Source organism: Zea mays, chromosome 8 (assembly GCF_902167145.1).
Source record: "Zea mays cultivar B73 chromosome 8, Zm-B73-REFERENCE-NAM-5.0, whole genome shotgun sequence".
In the NCBI taxonomy this organism is placed as follows: domain Eukaryota; kingdom Viridiplantae; phylum Streptophyta; class Magnoliopsida; order Poales; family Poaceae; genus Zea; species Zea mays.
Genome location: NC_050103.1, coordinates 37,518,977 through 37,541,129, shown reverse-complemented (window position 1 = coordinate 37,541,129; position 22,153 = coordinate 37,518,977). Strand labels below are relative to the sequence as shown.

General features: G+C 45.9%; 1 protein-coding gene and 1 non-coding gene across 6 annotated transcripts; one reads left to right on the top strand and one right to left on the bottom strand.

Annotated features, from left to right (window-relative positions):
* Nucleotides 1–268: 268 nt before the first annotated feature.
* LOC103635082 (uncharacterized) lies at nucleotides 269–10,853 on the bottom strand. 4 transcript variants are annotated; one of them, XR_557155.3, is made up of 9 exons: nucleotides 10,540–10,831; nucleotides 10,196–10,451; nucleotides 10,031–10,102; nucleotides 9,366–9,433; nucleotides 1,438–1,594; nucleotides 1,251–1,340; nucleotides 980–1,087; nucleotides 651–848; nucleotides 269–535 (listed from the first exon to the last, which is right to left on the bottom strand). XR_557155.3 is itself a non-coding variant. In XM_008657633.3 (8 exons), exons 1-8 carry the CDS (start codon nucleotides 10,692–10,694, stop codon nucleotides 762–764), a joined length of 990 nt encoding a protein of 329 aa, XP_008655855.1. In that variant the 5' UTR covers nucleotides 10,695–10,853; the 3' UTR covers nucleotides 574–761. The 4 variants fall into 4 exon arrangements, 3 of the variants coding, with proteins under 3 accessions (XP_008655855.1, XP_008655854.1, XP_008655856.1); XM_008657633.3 differs by lacking the exon at nucleotides 269–535 and having other exon boundaries at nucleotides 574–848; nucleotides 1,438–1,591; nucleotides 10,540–10,853; XM_008657632.3 differs by lacking the exon at nucleotides 269–535 and having other exon boundaries at nucleotides 574–848.
* On the top strand, nucleotides 3,622–9,433 carry LOC103635081 (uncharacterized). Of its 2 annotated transcripts, none has more exons than XR_002264361.1 (3): nucleotides 3,622–6,934; nucleotides 7,022–8,576; nucleotides 8,674–9,433. It is a non-coding gene; the product is annotated as an uncharacterized protein (transcript). The 2 variants fall into 2 exon arrangements; XR_002264360.2 differs by having other exon boundaries at nucleotides 3,631–6,545; nucleotides 6,669–6,934; nucleotides 7,022–9,433.
* Nucleotides 10,854–22,153: the final 11,300 nt, after the last annotated feature.

Below are 22,153 nucleotides of genomic sequence, written 5' to 3'. Positions count from 1 at the left end.
TGAGGGGTGGCAGTGGCAGGGATTTCATGCATGAGATTGAGATCACGTGTTTTACTGGGTTACACCTTTTTCGGTCTGCCACCGGCACGTGCTCATAGTTTCCGACTCCAATGTCCACAGTAGATGTACGTCGAAAATGTGTTCAGAACAGTTTATGTACCGCGTATATGAAGCCCTAATGATTTTCAATCTGTGACGAGCAATAATGCATAACTAAATAATTTATAGATTATCAATATTTCAGCATATTATATACTGTGAGCTAAGATATAGTGTACCCATTTTTGCTACTTTGGTAACCTCAAATCTTCTTTGGAATTAGAGAGAATTGGAATGAAATTGAACTAATTTTCTGTCTAATCCACTTCAATACCGAAGGAGATTTGAGTTTTCAAACTATCCATAAGTTAGTCGTATATGCTCCATCGTCGTATTCTGAACTTTGAAGTGAAGAGGGAATAAAGTGGGTGGATCTGTACAGGATCGCTGTCGTGCTCATTATTTGTTGTTCTGCGGGGGTGGTAGTACGACATCACTGCGTTCACCAGTAAAGGGGTGACAAAAACAAAGCAGTAGCAGTAGAAGTTAATACGGATTAAAACCAAGTAAACAGGTTAAGAGAAGATTGGCAATCGAAAACATTGCGCCACCTTTCTTTCTCCTTTTCTTCTTTATTTTGTCCCTTTTACAAATTTACAGTCTTGTACGTGATGGATGGTTGGATGAACGAGCGTATGAGCACTAGACGAATGCCTTGTTCCTCAGCGAACCAGGATGACATGCGGTTGCTGGTGCTGTCCCTGACCCTGCAGCCAGACCAACCGCCTCAACGCGTGTCTCCTCTGCTCCTGCAGCACCCAACATACTCCTACAGGTTAGCAGCCTAGCAGCTGTCCCACCAACTGCTGCTTCCGTCCAGCAGGACACAGCCCGCCAACGATATCGATCTATTCAGAAGTGGCAATGGATCGACTTAAACCTGAAGCAGATGCAGCCTGTACTGCCTCTGTCCCTGCTGGATCACGCAGATGAGCCTCATGGCAACGTAGAACGGAAGCAAGATCCCGCTCGCCCGCAGCATGTACACCTGCCGAGTGCCAAGCCAAGGAAGAAGCAAATGTTTTTTTTTATGTTAGAGCCGATCGAACGCAGAAACCTCTTTGCTGCCCTTTTCTTTTTTTTTTTCTTCAGATTTCCGTGCGAAACCAAGAAGCATTCATTCATTCAGGTGGTGGAGATGGACTACTCACTGTGAGGAGGCTGAAGGCGAACTGCTGCTGGTTGGCCGCTCCGAGCGTCACCACGGTGACCAGGTGCCTCAGCAGCAGGACGATCGTGAACTGCATGGAGACGGTGCCAAAGTTCAGACACAGACGCACTGCAGTTCAGGGGGGGGGGGGGGGGGGGGGGGGGGTCTAGAACTGGCTGGAAACGTACCGTGACGGCCACGGAGCGGCAGCAGGACGCGCTCCTGCCGGCGGCGCGGGCGCACTCGGCGTACTCCGGATCGCTGGCTCCGATCAGCGCCGCGGCCACCTGCTCCTCCTCGTCCTCGGGCTCGTTCTGCTGCCTGGGCACCGCCACGCTGTCTCTGCTGAACCGGATGAGGGGTGAGTGAGGAAGGATGCATGCTGTGTCAGTGGATGAGAACGAGGGGCCTGCTGGACAGACATGCATGCATGCACGCACGCCCCCCGTATGCCTTTTGGACAGACATCTTGGAATTTGGCTGCTGGTAGTATTATTATCTCTACTAATCCTTAAGGGTGGACGGAGGGCGTCCACCACCTCACCGTGCCCCCGCCCGCGATGCACGCCCCGCGCGCGTCGCCCTCCCGCGCCAGGCACCCCGCCCCCCTCCCCCGGCGCGCCGTGATGCCCGTCGTCGGGTATCCCGCCTGCCCGCGCGTCCGTGCCCGGAAATCTCGCCTCGGCAGCAATGGAAGCTCTGCGCGTCCGCCACCGGAAATCTCGCCTCCGCAACATCCACGCCCTCCTCCTCTCCCCAGCACTGCGGGCAGAGCATAGACGTGTCCCGTCCCGTCTGCGGGAACGGCCCCCCACTCCACGCAACCGCCCGTCCGTCACACCGCCTGCGCCGCCACCTCCTCCTCAGCCGCCGTCAATGGAAGGAGTGCGCGTCCAGCCCGCATGGAAGGTACGCGCCCCTGCGCCCCCAAATCGCGCGGAGGCATATAAGGTCCGCACGTCCGCAGCCCCTACGCCACCTCCTCCTCGGACGCGCGGATGGAAGGTCCGCTGCCCTGCGCCCCTAAATCGCGCAAATGCATGGAAGGTCCGCGTGTCCGCAGCCCCTACGCCACCTCCTCATCATCTCCCCCTCACTACGCCACCAACTCCTCCTCGGACGCGCGGATGGAAGGTCTGGGTCCCTGCGTACGCTGCCATCTCGTGCGTGTGAGGAAGATGAGCTTCAACAAGTTTGTTGTTAATCTTCTTGTTTGATTGTACCATTTATTTTGTGTTTGATTCTAACCTGCTATTGTTTAGTTAGCCTTTTAAATCCATCGCTTCTGCTGTTGTGTTTGCCCTCTTTTTTTGTTTGCTCTAACCATGGACGCAGGCTCTCACTCGATCTCCTCGGAGAAGAGCCACGCCGTCGCGCCCCGGCCGCCGCCCCCACATGCCATCGCTGAGCTCGGGATCCCGTAACCCGTCGGCCAAGTGCTACGTGGGTCCATTCTCTTGCTACTTGGGCAAGCAAGGTGGGTGTTCGATGGTTTGTCTGACCAAGTTTGTCTTGTTCTCCACTTCTCCTCCTGTTTGTGTCCTGCACGGCGACAGGTTCATCCCCGACAGATCGGCGATGGACATGGACATGGCACACTACCTGCTCACAGAGCCCAGGAAGGATGAGGAGAACGCGGCGGGCATGGTGGCATCCCCGTCCAAGGAGGCATACAGGAGGCTGCTCGCGCGGAAGTTGTTCAACAACCGGACACGGATCCTCGCCTTCAGGAACAAGCTGCCAGAACCCGAGAACGTGTCTTTCACCAATGTCGCTTCCTCCAACCTGCAGGCCGAGCCGACCAAGCAGCGGCGCCACATTTCCTAGGTACGTGTAATATCTCTTCTGATTCCACATCTAGCAATCTTATGCAACAGTGTAGTGGCATGTGAAAATGGTGGATCACTGATGCAGTTGAGTCAAAATATATACAGTCTGCCGAGAGGACCCTAAACGCACTAGAACTTGTTGATGACTACTACCTCAACCTGCTTGACTGGGGAAGCAACAACGTGCTGTCCATTGCTTTGGGAAACACCGTGTACCTACGGGATGCATCGAGGGGATCCACATCCAAGCTTGTGACCATCGATGAGGACAGCGGTCCTATTACCAGCGTTAGCTAGGCTCATGATGGTCGACACATTGCTGTTGGGCTCAACTCGTCCGATTGTCCGGCTGCTGAAATGTGGTGAGTTCCCTGACGACACGGATGTGGTTTGGAATGCTCCGGCTCGCCGCCCACTGCCTCGTTGCACGTTGCAGGTGAGTGAGGTTCTTAGATTCCCCCAAACTCAGCCCATCTCTGACGATCCATTGTTCATCCATAAGAAAATGCATCCTTTTTGTACCCAGTTGTTACCTACCTGCAGAGATGCATGCTTTTACTGCCTCATTCAGTTATGGTCGTGTACATTTTTTGAAAACTAGACATGTTCAGGCAAAAAACTAACATGACCAATGAATGCCAGCGAAGTGACTACATCTACATATAAACCACATACTGGCAGTAAAAACATCACATGAATACCTTGGTACTGCTCAATTAAATATCTTCTAAATGAGAAAATTATGAATATCTTTGATGGTTGTGTACATTTACAGTTGTCTCTTGGTGTGCTAATAGCTTCTCGATTTTTCAATTGACCATCACTGACAGGCATGGGTTCAAGTTTTGTGTTAATAGCTTCTCAATTTTTTTAGTTGTCTCTTGGTGTATCCATAACCTTGGATGTCTACATGTAAATTATGAATATCTTTTGTTAACTTGGCGTTGTGTCATATGATTTGAAAAATGTAGATTATTTCTGTCCTGATTGCAAATCAAAAAGTAAAACAGTTCCAGCGATTGAAAATTTGAATAGTTCCAATACTTCAGAGTAAGTCATTTATTGCTCCCTAACCAATGGATACAAAGCAACTTGAATGAAGGTTTGCTGGTATAAATTACTTGGCATATTGCTATGGTTGGCAACCCTTTTTCTTAATTTAACGAGGATATTTCCTCTGCTTCTATGGAACCCTTCTCTTACTAAAAGATAATTCTTAGTACCAAGACATAATGCAGAGCTAATACTTGAAACCTCAGTTTTGAGCAGATTAATCGCGGTGCATGGTCAGCCTAGCTTGCCAATCTCTTTTGATTTGATCTATATTTGAGTGTGGCTCATGTTGAGCTTCACCCAGTCATTGCTTTGTTTTTCCTTTTTTAGAAATAAATCATATAGCCATTGTCACTCCTTAAACTAATTTAGTTAGGCCATCAGTTGGGTTTCATGTGCTGCGACCACTTGCTTAGTTAGTCCTTAAAAAAACTCGCTCTAAAATTTTGTCCACCTTGCCACATCGAACTGCCAGCTTAAGCAGTTCATCAGTAGCTCAATAGAAATTGAGCATTTAATACCTTGGTTTTGCGTTCAGAAATTTGTCTTTTGCAGGTACAATTGGACTGGATTTGGTAAAACCACTTAGGTTAACGAGATAAGGGATTTTTTAATTAGGCATAAATTGAGGGATTTTTTTTAGTTAGGCATAAATTGGATTCAAATCTTGGGTTCGCCACCGATGGTTCGTAAAGATAAACATGGGAGCTTAATGTTTTATTTTGTTCACATGTCAAAGCAATTGGAAGCCTCTCTTTTTTGTAGGAATCTATAGATAAATGCACAGTTGAAATTGATGCTTAGTCACACCAGTAGTCTGCTCCTCAGGTTTTGCTGGTCTCACGCTTCTTATCATAGGTGACGAGAGCAAAGTCAAGAAGGAAATACTTGGCCCCTTGCCCCCCCCCTCCTCTCAAGGTTGGTTTCTTTGGTCATCCCTTGTACTGGTTTGGCTCTGCTATTCTTACTGGTTCTTATTGGATATGTTGACTGGTTCTTATTTTCCAGCTTACATAAGGAATGCTCAGATTCTTAGTTAATGTCAACCGATTCATTTCTGTAACTATGTTCTGTTTTTGCATTTTGCTAGAGCATTTCTCCAGCTCCACCAAAATCACTATCAGGTGCTAAAGATGTTCCTGTTCCTTCAAGGTCGCTGCAAATTGATAGGTTCATTCCAGCCCCCCCTCCCAAAGATTATCGCAAGTTGATAAAGTTGCTCTGCCTTCTTCAGAACAGCCACATATATCTCCAGCTACTAATTCTGAAGCCCAAGGGGCAACTACTTCTAGGAAGGTCACAGTCAGCTCAGTTTTGGAAGTTGCTGCAGCATCGAGGCCTTCAAGTGCTCCTCTATTACCCACACCAAGATCAACTGCACCAGTTGCTTCACATATTCAAACTTCCACGTTGCTTTCCCGCTCGATGAGTGAGGCAGCTGGGAGAAGGTCAGTAAATGATCCTTCCTTTTCTGCCCCATCTTATACTCCCCAGACCTACCGAAATGCAATAATTGGTAAGACTGGTCTGGCTACTATCTCTGCAAGCCTTGCATATCAGTCATATTCTCTGGGTCAAGATACTGCTCCTTCACAGCCTCTATCAGCATATGCATCAAGCACAACAGTCATGATGCCTCCTGCTGGAAGATCTGATCAATCATCAGCTAGGCATGGATTCAAGCCTGGGTCTGGTAAGCTAGAAGCACATGACAGCTGGCAGCAGTGGAAAGGTGATAATAATGTTGATTGCAGGCTTACCGAGCATAAATCTGAGGTAATGGTTTCATGTTTCCTTATAATATGACTTTTTATATGTACCATTGCATCAATCTTCTGATGATCGTTTACATCTTCTGAAATTCTAGCTTGAGTAGAAAGGAGGCTTTCCTAAGGCATTGCTAATCATGTTCTCACGGCGCATTGGTCAGAGCTTCTATGTTCATATATTGCATGTTTATTACTTTTACTACTACTTCAGTCGTAGTTCAGTTCATCACTCTCCCGCTGTTCACTTTCAGACATGACACAAGCACAGATCGGAACACTTGCTGTATATGAACTCAAGAATGCCAAGTAAGCATACAAAGTCCCCACTAGGAAACTGTTATATGAACACCTTGTCATGCTGAGTTCATATACACCTTCAGAGAACCGATAGGGGCATACAAAGCTTGGCACATATAACAGTTTGTCTTCTGCAAGGATGAAGGTTCTGTTGATTTTAACTACTAGAGCGGCGCTTCCAACAAGTTTATGTTGATCAGCCTTCAGTTGAAGATACAATTTCAATACTCCGAGGACTAAGAGAGAGATATGAGTTGCACCATGGTGTACGAATATCTGACAGTGCCCTTGTAGCTGCAGCTGTTCTTTCAGACCGTTATATCAGTGGACGATTCTTGTCTGACAAAGGTGATTTATTTGACTCATTGCCATCTTAATTGAAACTAACCTGCTAGATGAGGAGATATTATTACGGCCACTACTGTAAGATCTTATGTGGTCTTTCTAATGAGAGGTTATGCTCTGTTGCAGCTATTGATCTGGTTGATGAATCAGCTGCCAAATTAAAAATGGAGATAACATCAAAACCTACTGCTCTGGATGAGATCGATCGTGTTGTCCTAAAGATTGAAATGGAGCGTCTCTCACTTACAAATGATACAGACAAAGCATCAAAGGACAGACTATCTCGTCTTGAAGCAGAACTATCACTCTTGAAGGATAAACAACATCAGTTGACTGAGAAGTGGGAGCACGAGAAATCAGTGATGACTAAAATTCAATCTATCAAAGAAGAGGTAAGGTTTGCCTTTCCACAATGAGTGTGAATGCATTTATAGAGTTGGTGCAGGCAATCGACTTAAATCTACTACCTGCTGCAACAGATTGACAGGGTAAATGTGGAGATACAGCAGGCAGAACGTGAGTACGATCTTAATCGAGCTGCTGAACTGAAATATGGCAGCCTGAATGCCTTGCAGCGCCAGCTTCAAACGACATAGAAGGAGCTTGATGAATATCAGAGTTCTGGGAAATCCATGCTAAGGGAAGAGGTGACCCAAGACGATATTGCATAAATAGTGAGCAGGTGGACAGGCATTCCAGTTTCTAAACTAAAGCAATCTGACAGGGAGAAATTGTTGTATCTGGAGGAAGAGCTGCACAAGCGAGTTGTCGGTCAGGATCCTGCTGTAAAAGCAGTTGCAGAGGCCATTCAGAGATCCAGAGCTGGATTATCTGACCCAAACCGTCCTATTGCCAGTTTCAGGCTCTTTTGCATGCGTCGGTTGCATTTTCCCAGATATTTGTATGCAATGTTTTGTATGCGTCGATTTGCAACAAGGCAACATATCCTATTAGCTGGAGACTAAGCTAGCTAACTGTTAAGAGAGTTTGAGTCTCCAGATGTGAACAAACTCCCTGTAACTACTTGGTTCAGTATTTTGATCGACATCAATAAGATTTTCTTCATATTGAAATTTTCCGGTGAGTGCGTCTAAACTTGTCGCTGCATAGATGCTCCCTGTAACTACTTTTGCATGCGTCAGACGTGGAGAGTTTGAGTCTCCAGGGAGTTTGTAACTATGCTGCGACAAACTTTGTATATTAGTTTAGTGACTTATTAGTGAGTCTAAACTTACCGACACAAATTAGGGTGAGACAAACTTTAGACTCACTAACATGTATCCTATTAATGTTTTTCCGGTGAGCAGCCGCCCTCGGCTTTCCCTCCCCTCCCTCCTTGCCCTGTGCACTGCTCGGTTGTTTGGTGGCCATTAATTTACACGCTACCAAAAAAACACGCAGCCCTCACGCTTTCCGGCTCCTCCCCTCCTCCGCCGTTAGGCTTGCCGCACAGCGGCTTTACACTGTTTCGACTTCGCCTCTTCCTCCGTGACCACGCGCGATAGACCAAACAGCACGAGTAAGGGCCGACTGAAGTCTCGATGGCGAATCGGATTCCACTCGACTCGGATTCCAAACCGCGCGCCGATAGCCATCCGAATGACTGATATTTTGCAGGTTCTTATGTCATGGAAATTCAACGGATGTCACGCCCTTTTCGTAATAGATCATGTTAAAAAGCATGTGACTTTTATCCACTTTACACCGACTCAAGATTGGTGTAAACACATGCCATACAAGAGGTTTGCGGAAGCGATTGTCATGGCCTCAAAGAAATATAAGATTGCTTACAGCAAGAAACGTTCTCGATGGGCGGAGGATATCTTTAAGTGGGAACATACAATTCAGACTGGTGTTCCAATTGACTTAAGAGGGTATTTTCTTCGTACCACCTCAGCAGTTTAAATTTTTTCTATGATAATCATTGTATAAAACATAGTTGCCCAAACATTATATTATAGGTTTAATACCAGCTACCTCGTTCTACAGGCTATGGCCATATGGGGGAATGACAGACGAATGAAATTTGTTGGGGTAAGTGTAGTACGTTCGTTCTATGTTCAAAACATATATTCCAGTTATCTCTTTTTACAAGATAATATGTTTTGTTCTCTTATGTCTTTGTCTGTAGGATGCAAAGATTGTTCGAAGGAACTTTGTGATTGATCTGTTAAGTTATGAGGACAATTCGTGCCGATATGCCATCGCTGCAAACATACAACAGAGACTTATCGATATCACTAAAAAGAATTAGCTGATTAGTGTGATATTGATAATGTTTTCCACACGGATTTTGCATATTATAGTGATGTTTGTCGTTTTGTATTAATGTTTCATACAAATCTTTTACTTCTGTCGCAACGCACGGACACATAACTATAATATACAACAGAGACATATAAGTTATCGTGTTATTATTCGGTTCCGTTGCAACGCACGGGCACTCACCTAGTTATTATTATACGAATGCGAATGCGACGAGTGCCTGTCTCGCTGGCAGATTCCATCAATCAATGGAAGATAAAGATAGGTAGGTTGGTCACCACCTTAGCGATCGAGATAGCCAGCTCCTCATACTTGATCTTGATCACTCGGTTCAGATGAGGCGATGCCACAGATAAAAAGTACGAAATGGATGTTCAGCGAGGGACGTTGGTTACTTTGTGATGACAGAACAGAACAGCTGTAGTATTGAACAACTTGAACGGACCAGCAATTAAACACAACATTCACCTTGTTCGATAGCCTTAACGCGCGCATTGATACCACTGCACAGTTACCATTACCACCGAGCGAGAGAACGAGAGAGAGAGAGATGCACACCTGATGGTCACCGCGACATCAGCTGGTTGGGTTTTCTTGGGAGGAACGGTGTAGCCCGTCTCGAAGTTCTGTCAGTACCCCCAGAAAAAAAAAAGGCGAAATCAGCAGGTTCAGTTCGGTTTCCTACTGAGCTTTTATTACTTACTTGGACTCTCAGAAAGGTTCAATACTTTGCTACCTAAAAAAACACTTTCATGCTTTGATGACAAGGGAGAATTGCTGAGAAGACAGTCAGTCTTTACGAAAGCACTGCCCTTGCCGAAACAGTGTTGGAAACTACAATTTTCGAATACTACAGTTTGAAAATGACAAAACATACTCACAGTTTTTTTGCCACAGTACATCCAAGCTTTGGTATGAAGTTAAATTTCCAAAATTGTAAAAATACTGTAGCATTATAGCTAAAACCGTAGTTTTGAAAACCGAGTTTTTTTAAAGGTCTATCGAACACTATATTGGAAAAAAATATCACAATATTTCAAATACTACAGTGTTCTCCAGTAACAAAGAAAATACTCCATTTCCACAAACAGGCCCTAAACGCCACCCGAATTAAATTTTTGTGCAACACAAGCTCAGGGAAAGTTGAAGCTTCCATGGCTAAAACAGTAGGACGGTGAGCAGGCGAGGAAACCAGGAAGGATTGGGCGATCGGTTCGACAGACCTGAAGGCAAATCTCGCAGACGGTGCTGCCCTTCTCGTCGCACCACCTCTGCACGCATCCTCTGTGAGCATACTGCAGGCGGGAGGAGCCATATCATTCAAGGCGGGAGGAGCAGGCGGTGGAGAACAGCATACAAGAACCCGTCGTCCGAATTAAAGCACGTACCTTGAGGGAGCCGGAGCAGGCGCAGGGCGACTCCATGGCGGAGCGCCGCTCGTCCTCCTCGTCATAGCAAATCCTGCACTGCCGCAGCGGAGAGGAGCAATAAGACGAGCACGCCTCCTCCTCCTGCTCCATTATCATTATCATCTTCATCTTCATCTTCTTCTTCTTCTTCTTCCTGGCGCTCTCGATTCGCGAGCTTCGTTGCTCTCTGTTTGTCCCTCTGATTGTTGTTGGCTGCTTTGCCTTTGCTCCCGAGCTGGAGCGCAATGCAAATGGCTTATAAATAATAATCTGGAGGAGGGAAGGAAGGAGAGAAGGCAAAGAGAAGCGTGGTGGGGGCCCACCGGCACCAGGAACGGCCACGGCAGCTCGTAGTTAGTCCCGGCCCTCCGCAGCAGGCATGCCTCGACTTACCTAGCTTTTTCCGGTGCGGCGGACCACCGATCTGCGATCTGGCGGGGATACGATGGTTCTTGGTGACCAATCCCCCGGAAGACATCGTGCATGACCAACGCTAGATGCTCAAACAGTGAAGCGACTCTCGTTTTTGCTCATCTCTACTTGTCTGTCTCATTATTCGATCGACAATTCTACTGTTACAGAGGTTTCGTTACCCCTACAGCTCTCTCTCTCTCCAATTTAGCAACAGGTCTGTACCGTTTTATTTCAGCGCGTTTACACGGTTCGTGTATGATATCATAACATGCCGACAAGTTTTATAATTTTTTGATTTTTTTATGTTTTATACAATTTTAAAAAATTGGATCGCAAGTTCGCGGTCATTTTCGTGAGATTGGTGTTTGAAAATTCTGATGTATTTATGAAATAGACAGTAACTTGTGCAAAATAATATTATTATCATTTTTTATTCACCGTTTTACATTTTTGAGTGACTTTCAGTTTAAATCTGAATTATCTGAAAATTTTTAATTAAACAAACTAAATCTAATACTTATAGCAAATACTTTGACAATTGTGCCAAAATTGAACATTTATGTCTATATACTGTAGGAACACATCACAAAAAGTTTGGTGAAAAAAATAATTAAAAATATATATTTTGTCGAGTGTAAAGAAAGACACTCGGCAAAAATTACTTTGTCGGGTGTCTACTAGGAGGCACTCGACAAAAAGTTTAAAAAAAATTAAAATAATCTTTGACGAGTGCATGTCAAGTGGCAATCGATAAAGTATATTATTTACCGAGTGTCGGATCCAGGACACTCGGCAAAGTATATTCTTTGTCGAGTGTCGGATCAGGACACTCAGCAAAGTAATTTTTGAAATAAAAAAATCTTTGTTGAGTACTAGATTACGGGCACTCAGCAAAGAACATATACTTAAGCCTATCCGGGGGCCTGCGACCCCATTACACTCAACTGTCGCCGCCATCCGCCTACCCTCGCCGCCGCGCGCCCTCGTTGTCATCGCCCGCGCTCGCCGCCTCCCGCTGAGCACTCGACAAAGGGACTAGCAAAGGGGCCCACGAGAGACTTCTTTGTCGAGCACTAGTTCAGCATACACTCGGAAAAGACGGAGCCTTTACCGAATTCCAAAAAGGACAATCGGCAAAGGCTCCGTCACCATCACTTGGTGTCGTGACAGCGACTTTCTTTGTCGATACTGAAAGGGAATTAGGCTTACATCTATATTCCTAAATTGATTTTGGTGTATGAATTGCCCAACACAAATAATTGGACTAACTAGTTTGCCCAAGTCTATAAGTTCTACAGGTACCAAAGGTTCACCATAAGCCAATAAAAAGACCAAGAAAAAGGGTTCAAACAAAGGAGCAAAGGAACAACCGAAGGCACCCTGGTCGGGGGCACCGGACTGTCCGGTGTGCCACCGGACAGTGTCCGGTGCACCAGGGAAGATCGACTTCAAACTCTTCACCTTCGGGAATTCTCAGAGCCGACGCGCTATAATTCACCGGACTGTCCGGTGTACACCAGACAGTGTCCGGTGCTCCAAGAGGACGCGGCTCTGAACTCGCCAGTCTCAGGAATTCGCATCGGCTGCTCCGCTATAATTCACCGGACATGTCCGGTGTACACCGGACTGTCCGATGTAACAACGGGGCAACGGCTACTTCGGCGCCAACGGCTACCTGCGGACGCATCAAATGCGCGCCAGCGCGCGCAGAAGTCAGGCACGCCCATGCTGGCGCACCGGACACTCTACAGTGCGTGTCCGGTGCGCCACCGGACATCCAGGCGGGCCCAGCGTCAGAGCTCCAACGGTCGGAACCCTAACGGCCGGGTGACGTGGCTGGCGCACCGGACATGTCCGGTGTGCACCGGACTATCCGGTGCACCATGCGACAGACAGCCTCCACCCAAACGGCTAGTTTGGTGGTTGGGGCTATAAATACCCCAACCACCCCACATTCAAGTCATCCAAGTTTTCCACTTCTCAACCACTTACAAGAGCTAGGCATTCAATTCTAGACACACTCAAGTGATCAAATCCTCTCCAATTCCACACAAGGCTTTAGTGATTAGCGAGAGAGATTTGCCGTGTTCTTTTGAGCTCTTGCGCTTGGATTGCTTCTTTCTTTCTCTCTTGTTCTTGTGATCAAAACTCAATTGTAATCAAGGCAAGAGGCACCAATTGTGTGGTGGCCCTTGCGGGGAAGCTTTGTTCCCGTTTGATTGAGAAGGAGAAGCTCACTCGGTCCGAGGGACCGTTTGAGAGAGGGAAAGGGTTGAAAGAGACCCGGTCTTTGTGACCACCTCAACGGGGAGTAGGTTTGCGAGAACCGAACCTCGGTAAAACAAATCCGCGTGTCTCACCGCTTCACTCGCTTGCGATTTGTTTTTACGCCCTCTCGCGGACTCGGTTATATTTCTAACGCTAACCCGACTTGTAGTTGTGATTATTTTTGAGAATTTCAGTTTCGCCCTATTCACCCCCCCCCCTCTAGGCGACTATCAATTGGTATCAGAGCCTGGTGCTTCATTAGAGCCTAACCGCTCGAAGTGATGTCGGGAGATCACACCAAGAAGGAGATGGAGACCGGCGAAAAGCTCACTACAAGCCACGGGAGCACTTCATCGGAAGAGTCCCGCACCAAGAGGAAGGAGAAAAAGGACTCCTCCAAAGGGAAGGAGAAGAGATCTTCTTCACACCACAAAGAGAAGAAGGAGAAATCCTCTTCCAACAAGCCGCATCGGAGTGGGGACAAGAAAAAGAGGATGAGGAAGGTGGTCTACTACGAGACCGATTCTTCATCGGCATCCACCTCCGGCTCCGACGCGGCGTCCGTCACTTCTAAGCGCCAAGAGCGTAAGAAGTATAGTAAGATTCCCCTACGCTACCCTCACATTTCTAAACATACACCTTTACTTTCTGTCCCATTAGGCAAACCACCAACTTTTGATGGTGAAGATTACGCTAGGTGGAGTGATTTAATGCGATTTCATCTAACCTCGCTCCACAAAAGTATATGGGATGTTGTTGAGTTTGGTGCACAGGTACCATCCATAGGGGATGAAAACTATGATGAGGATGAAGTAGCCCAAATCGAGCACTTCAACTCCCAAGCCACAACCATACTCCTCGCCTCTCTAAGTAGAGAGGAATATAACAAGGTGCAAGGGTTGAAGAATGCGAAGGAGATTTGGGATCTACTCAAGACCGCGCACGAGGGTGATGAACTCACCAAGATCACCAAGCGGGAAACGATCGAGGGGGAGCTCGGTCGCTTCCGTCTTCGCCAAGGGGAGGAGCCACAAGATATGTACAACCGGCTCAAAACCTTGGTGAACCAAGTGCGCAACCTCGGGAGCAAGAAATGGGATGACCACGAGGTGGTTAAGGTTATTCTTAGATCACTCATCTTCCTTAACCCCACTCAAGTTCAATTAATTCATGGTAATCCTAGATACACACTAATGACTCCCGAGGAAGTTATCGGAAATTTTGTGAGCTTTGAATGTATGATCAAGGGCTCAAAGAAGATCAACGAGCTTGATGATTCCTCCACATCCGAAGCACAACCGGTGGCATTCAAGGCAACGGAGGAGAAGAAGGAGGAGTCTACACCAAGTAGACAACCAATCGACGCTTCAAAGCTCGACAACGAGGAGATGGCTTTAATCATCAAAAGCTTTCGCCAAATCCTCAAGCAACGGAAGGGGAAGGATCACAAATCCCGTTCCAAGAAGGTTTGCTACAAGTGTGGTTAGCCCGGTCACTTTATTGCTAAATGTCCATTATCAAGTGACAGTGACAGGGATAACGACAAGAACGGCAAGAGGAGAGAGAAGAAGAGGTACCACAAGAAGAGGGGCGGCGATGCCCACGTGTGCCGCGAGTGGGACTCCGACGAGAGCTCCACCGACTCCTCCGACGAAGAGGACGCCGCCAACATCGCCGTCACCAAGGGACTCCTCTTCCCCAACGTCGGCCACAAGTGCCTCATGGCAAAGGACGGCAAGAGGAAGAAGGTTAAATCCAAATCATCCACTAAATACGAGTCTTCTAGTGATGATAATGCTAGTGATGAGGACGATAACTTGCGTACCCTTTTTGCCAACCTTAACATGGAACAAAAGGAAAAATTAAATGAATTAATTAGTGCTATTCATGAAAAGGATGATCTTTTGGATTCCCAAGAGGACATCCTAATTAAGGAAAATAAGAAACATGTTAAGGTTAAAAATGCTTATGCTCTAGAAATAGAAAAAATGTCAAAAACTATCTAGTGAGCTAAACACCTGTCATGACACTATTACCAACCTTAGAAATGAAAATGCTAATTTAAGTGCTAAGGTTGATTCTCATGTTTGTAATGTTTCAATTCCCAATCCTAGAAATGATAATGATGATTTGATTACTAGGATTGAAGAATTAAACATTTCTCTTGATAGCCTTAGGAATGAAAATGAAAAATTGCTTGCTAAGGCTAAAGATTTTGATGTTTGCAATGCTACTATTTTAGACCTTAGAACTAAGGATGATATGTTACATGCTAAGGTTGTAGAATTAAAATCATGCAAGCCCTCTACATCTATCGTTGAGCATGTATCTATTTGTACTAGATGTAGAGATGTTGATATTAATGCTATTCATGATCACATGTCCTTAATTAAACAGCAAAATGATCATATAGCAAAATTAGATGCTAAAATTGCCGAGCATAAATTAGAGAATGAAAAATTTAAATTTACTCGTAGTATGCTTTATAATGGGAGACGCCCTGGCATCAAGGATGGCATCGGCTTCCAAAGGGGAGACAATGTCAAACTTAATGCCCCTCCTAAAAGATTGTCTAATTTTGTAAAGAGCAAGGCTCCCATGCCTCAGGATAACGAGAGTTACATTTTGTACCCTGCCAGTTATCCCGAGAGCAAAATTAGGAGGATTCACTCTAGGAAGTCTCACTCTGGCCCTAACCATGCTTTCATGTATAAGGGTGAGACGTCTAGCTCTAGGCAACCAACCCATGTTAAGTTGCCTAAGAAGAAAACTCCTAGTGCATCAAATGAGCATGATATTTCTTTTAAAACTTTTGATGCATCATATGTTTTGACTAACAAATCCGGCAAGGTCGTTGCCAAGTATGTTGGGGGCAAACACAAGAGCTCCAAAACTTGTGTTTGGGTTCCCAAAGTTCTTGTTTCTAATGCCAAAGGACCCAAAACCGTTTGGGTACCTAAAGTCAAGAACTAAACTTGTTTTGTAGGTTTATGCATCCGGGGGCTCAAGTTGGATCATTGACAGCGAGTGCACAAACCACATGACAGGGGAGAAGAAGATGTTCTCCTCCTATGAGAAAAATCAAGATCCCCAATGAGCTATCACATTCGGGGATGGAAACCAAGGTTTGGTCAAAGGATTGGGTAAAATTGCTATATCTCCTGACCATTCTATTTCCAATGTTTTTCTCGTAGATTCATTAGATTACAATTTGCTTTCTGTATCTCAATTATGCAAAATGGGCTACAACTGTCTCTTAACTGATGTAGGTGTCACTGTCTTTAGAAGAAGTGATGATTCAATAGCATTTAAAGGTGTGTTAGAGGGTCAGCTATACTTAGTAGATTTTGATAGAGCTGAACTCGACACATGCTTAATTGCTAAGACTAACATGGGTTGGCTCTGGCACCGCCGACTAGCCCATGTTGGGATGAAGAATCTTCATAAGCTTCTAAAGGGAGAACACATTTTAGGACTAACAAATGTTCATTTTGAGAAAGACAGGGTTTGTAGCGCATGCCAGGCAGGAAAGCAAGTTGGAGCCCATCATCCACACAAGAACATCATGACAAGTGACAAGCCACTGGAGCTCCTACACATGGATTTATTCGGCCCGATCGCTTACATAAGCATCGGCGGGAGTAAGTACTGTCTAGTTATTGTGGATGATTATTCTCGCTTCACTTGGGTGTTCTTTTTGCCGGAAAAATCTCAAACCCAAGAAACCTTAAAGGGATTCTTCAGACGAGCTCAAAACGAGTTCGACTTAAGGATTAAGAAAATTAGAAGCGACAACGGGACGGAGTTCAAGAACTCTCAAATCGAAGGCTTCCTTGAGGAGGAGGGCATCAAGCATGAGTTCTCTTCTCCCTACACGCCACAACAAAATGGTGTAGTGGAGAGGAAGAATCGAACTCTATTGGACATGGCAAGGACCATGCTTGATGAGTACAAGACTTTGGATCGGTTTTGGGCCGAGGCGATCAACACCGCCTGCTACGCCATCAACCGGTTATATCTACACCGAATCCTCAAGAAGACATCTTATGAACTCCTAACCGGTAAAAAGCCCAATATTTCATATTTTAGAGTCTTTGGTAGCAAATGTTTTATTCTTGTTAAAAGAGGTAGAAAATCTAAATTTGCTCCTAAGACTGTAGAAGGCTTTTTACTAGGATATGATTCAAACACAAGGGCATATAGAGTCTTTAACAAGTCCACTGGACAAGTTGAAGTTTCTTGTGACGTTGTGTTTGATGAGACTAACGGCTCTCAAGTAGAGCAAGTTGATCTTGATGAGATAGGTGAAGAACAGGCTCCATGCATCGCGCTAAGGAACATGTCCATTGGGGATGTGTGCCCTAAGGAATCCGAAGAGCCTCCAAATGCACAAGATCAACCATCCTCCTCCACGCAAGCATCTCCACCAACTCAAAATGAGGATGAGGCTCAAAATGATGAAGTAGAAGATCAAAGAGATGAGCCACCTCAAGGTGACGGCAATGATCAAGGGGGAGATGCAAATGATCAAGACAAGGAGGATGAAGAACCAAGGCCGCCACACCCAAGAGTCCACCAAGCAATACAACGAGATCACCCCGTCGACACCATCCTCGGTGATATTCATAAGGGGGTAACCACTCGATCTCGTGTTGCACATTTTTGTGAGCATTACTCCTTTGTTTCCTCTATTGAGCCACACAGGGTAGAGGAAGCACTTCAAGATTCGGATTGGGTGATGGTGATGCAAGAGGAGCTCAACAACTTCACTAGGAATGAGGTATGGCATTTAGTTCCACGTCCTAATCAAAATGTTGTAGGAACCAAGTGGGTCTTCCGCAACAAGCAAGACGAACATGGTGTGGTGACAAGGAACAAAGCTCGACTTGTGGCCAAGGGATACTCCCAAGTCGAAGGTTTGGATTTCGGTGAAACCTATGCACCCGTAGCTAGGCTTGAGTCAATTCGCATATTATTAGCCTATGCTACTTACCATGGCTTCAAGCTTTATCAAATGGACGTGAAGAGTGCCTTCCTAAATGGACCAATCAAGGAAGAGGTCTATGTTGAGCAACCTCCCGGCTTTGAAGACAGTGAGTACCCTAACCATGTTTATAGGCTCTCTAAGGCGCTTTATGGGCTCAAGCAAGCCCCAAGAGCATGGTATGAATGCCTAAGAGATTTCCTTATAGCTAATGGCTTCAAAGTCGGCAAGGCCGATCCTACTTTATTTACTAAAACTCTTGACAATGATTTGTTTGTATGCCAAATTTATGTTGATGATATTATATTTGGATCTACTAACAAATCTACATGTGAAGAATTTAGTAGGATCATGACACAAAAAATCGAGATGTCTATGATGGGGGAGTTGAAGTATTTCTTAGGATTTCAAGTTAAGCAACTCCAAGAGGGCACCTTCATTAGCCAAACGAAGTATACTCAAGACATTCTAACCAAGTTTGGAATGAAGGATGCCAAGCCCATCAAGACTCCCATGGGAACAAATGGGCATCTTGACCTCGACACGGGAGGTAAGTCCGTGGATCAAAAGGTATACCGGTCGATGATAGGTCCATTACTCTATTTATGTGCATCTCGACCGGACTTTATGCTTTCCGTTTGCATGTGTGCAAGATTCCAATCCGACCCTAAGGAATCTCACCTTACGGCCGTAAAACGAATCTTGAGATATTTGGCTTATACTCCTAAGTTTGGGCTTTGGTACCCTCGGGGATCCACATTTGATTTGATTGGTTATTCGGATGCCGATTGGGCGGGGTGTAAGATAAATAGAAAGAGCACATCAGGGACTTGCCAGTTCTTGGGAAGGTCCTTGGTGTCTTGGGCTTCAAAGAAGCAAAATTCGGTCGCTCTTTCTACCGCCAAAGCCGAGTACATTGCCGCAGGCCATTGTTGTGCGCAATTGCTTTGGATGAGGCAAACCCTACGGGACTATGGTTACAAATTAACCAAAGTTCCTCTTCTATGTGATAATGAGAGTGCAATCCGCATGGCGGATAATCCCGTTGAGCATAGCCACACTAAACACATAGCCATTCGGTATCATTTTCTTAGGGATCACCAACAAAAGGGGGATATCGAGATTGCATATATTAATACTAAAGATCAATTAGCCGATATTTTTACCAAGCCACTAGATGAACAAACTTTTACCAAACTTAGGCATGAGCTCAATATTCTTGATTCTAGAAATTTCTTTTGCTAATTTGCACACATAGCTCACAAGTATACCTTTGATCATGTCTCTTTTATATATGCTATGACTAATATGTTTTCAAGTGTATTCCAAACCGAGTCATAGGTATATTGAAAGGGAATTGGAGTCTTCGGCAAAGACAAAGGCTTCCACTCCACTCTATTACTCCTCCTTCGCCATCGCTCCGCATCACTCTCCGTCTTTGGTATAATCTTCACTCATATGTTTTATTTGCCAAATGGGAGAAAGTAGTTAGAAAAGGGCTTATATCTCACTCAAAGTATCCGTTTTTGGCGATTCATGCAAAGGGGGAGAAAGTATGAGCCCAAAGCAAAAGGACCGCACCACCACCCTAATTTTAAAATGAATGATTTTCAATTGGTAAATTTCAAATTAGTATCTCTTTGTGTTCTAAAGGGGGAGAAAGTAGCACCTTTCTAAATAAAGATCTTAAAACCCTCTTGAACACTAAGAGGAGAATTTATTTGAGGGGGAGTTTTGTTTAAGCCAAAGGAAAAGCATTTGAAACAAGGAAAGAAAATTTCAAACTTGAAGATGCTTCGCAAAAATCTTATTCATTTACCTTTGACTATTTTGCAAAAGGACTTTGAAAAGGATTTACAAAAAGAATTTGCAAAAACAAAACATGTGGTGCAAGCGTGGTCCAAAATGTTAAAATTAAAGAAACAATCCATGCATATCTAGTACGTAACATTTATTGGCTCAATTCTAAGTAACCTTTGCACTTGCATATGCAAACTAGTTCAAATTCTGCACTTCTATATTTGCTTTTGTTTGTGTTGGCATCAATCACCAAAAAGGGGGAGATTGAAAGGGAATTAGGCTTACACCTATATTCCTAAATTGATTTTGGTGTATGAATTGCCCAACACAAATAATTGGACTAACTAGTTTGCCCAAGTCTATAAGTTCTACAGGTACCAAAGGTTCACCATAAGCCAATAAAAAGACCAAGAAAAAAGGGTTCAAACAAAGGAGCAAAGGGACAACCAAAGGCACCCTGGTCGGGGGCACCGGACTGTCCGGTGTGGACAGTGTCCGGTGCACCAGGGAAGATCGACTTCAAACTCTTCACCTTCGGGAATTCTCAGAGCTGGCGCGCTATAATTCACCGGACTGTCCGGTGTACACCGGACAGTGTCCGGTGCTCCAAGAGGACGCGGCTCTGAACTCGCCAGTCTCGGGAATTCGCATCGGCTGCTCCGCTATAATTCATCGGACATGTCCGGTGTACACCGGACTGTCCGGTGTAACAACGGGGCAACGGCTACTTCGGCGCCAACGGATACCTGCGGACGCATTAAATGCGCGCCAGCGCGCGCAGAAGTTAGGCACGCCCATGCTGGCGCACTGGACACTCTACAGTGCGTGTCCGGTGCGCCACCGGACATCCAGGCGGGCCCAGCGTCAGAGCTCCAACGGTCCGAACCCTAACGGCGGGGTGACGTGGCTGGCGCACCGGACATGTCCGGTGTGCACCGGACTGTCCGATGCACCATGCGACAGACAACCTCCACCCAAACGACTAGTTTGGTGGTTGGGGCTATAAATACCCCAACCACCCCACATTCAAGTCATCCAAGTTTTCCACTTCTCAACCACTTACAAGAGCTAGGCATTCAATTCTAGACACACTCAAGTGATCAAATCCTCTCCAATTCCACACAAGGCTTTAGTGATTAGCGAGAGAGATTTGTCGTGTTCTTTTGAGCTCTTGCGCTTGGATTGCTTCTTTCTTTCTCTCTTGTTCTTGTGATCAAAACTCAATTGTAACCAAGGCAAGAGGCACCAATTGTGTGGTGGCCCTTGCGGGGAAGCTTTGTTCCCGTTTGATTGAGAAGGAGAAGCTCACTCGGTCCGAGGGACCGTTTGAGAGAGGGAAAGGGTTGAAAGAGACCCGGTCTTTGTGACCACCTCAACGGGGAGTAGGTTTGCGAGAACCGAACCTCGGTAAAACAAATCCGCGTGTCTCACCGCTTCACTCGCTTGCGATTTGTTTTTACGCCCTCTCGCGGACTCGTTTATATTTCTAACGCTAACCCGGCTTGTAGTTGTGATTATTTTTGAGAATTTCAGTTTCGCCCTATTCACCCCTCCTCTAGGCGACTATCAGATACCTGGTGGCACTAGGCCATGGCTTTGACAAGTACCTGGTGGCACTTAGCAAAGCTTTGCTGAGTGCCCGACAAAAAGTATTCAGTAAAGAATCTGTTGCCGATATACGGTTCGCCAAGACTTCTTTGCCGAGAGTCACACTCATCAACGCGTTCGCCGAGTGTTTTCCAGGCTTTGTCGAGTGTCTTAAGCACTCGGCAAAGAAATTGTGTCCAGTAGTGACTATACATAGATATACTAGTACCTCACATATAACCGCGATCTAAAAGCGAGCCAGAGGAATTGCACGTAGAGCATTATAGCGCAATACATTTCACATGAATAGTAACTGTCGGAAAGGAAATCTCCGGCCGGGTGGCGGAATGCACCCGCCCTAAATCCTTAGATGAGGAGGGGCCTAAGCGTTTTGCCTGTTAGGTAGAAACGGGAAGAACACAAGAACACACAAGGGTTTAGAGTGGTTCGGGCCGCCGGAGCGTAATACCCTACTCCATTGGGTGTTGTATTAAGCTTGAGAGCTTGTATGAACTTGTGAGTGTGAGAGTCTAAGTGAGTCTGTCCCCTGTAACGTTGCGTGCCTGCCCTTTTATAGCTCAAGGGGGGGCACGTACAAGGATGTTGAGCCCCAACATGTGGGCCCAAGAACATAACGAATGGAACACCCGGAGCCACTAATGCTGGGCCAGGTGCAATCTCCTTGCGCCCTGATATCCGCGGCTTGTGTAGTATTGGCGTGCTGGGGAAGCTTGCCTGGTGACGTACGTGTCATGATGAGTGCAGCACATGCGGCAGCATGGGCGTACTGCCTACCAACGAAACGGACAGGCACGCCGTCTGCTGGATGGCCTGGCCGCTGCCCGTCAGTAGAGTGGACAGGGCACATTAAATGCTGAGGCGGC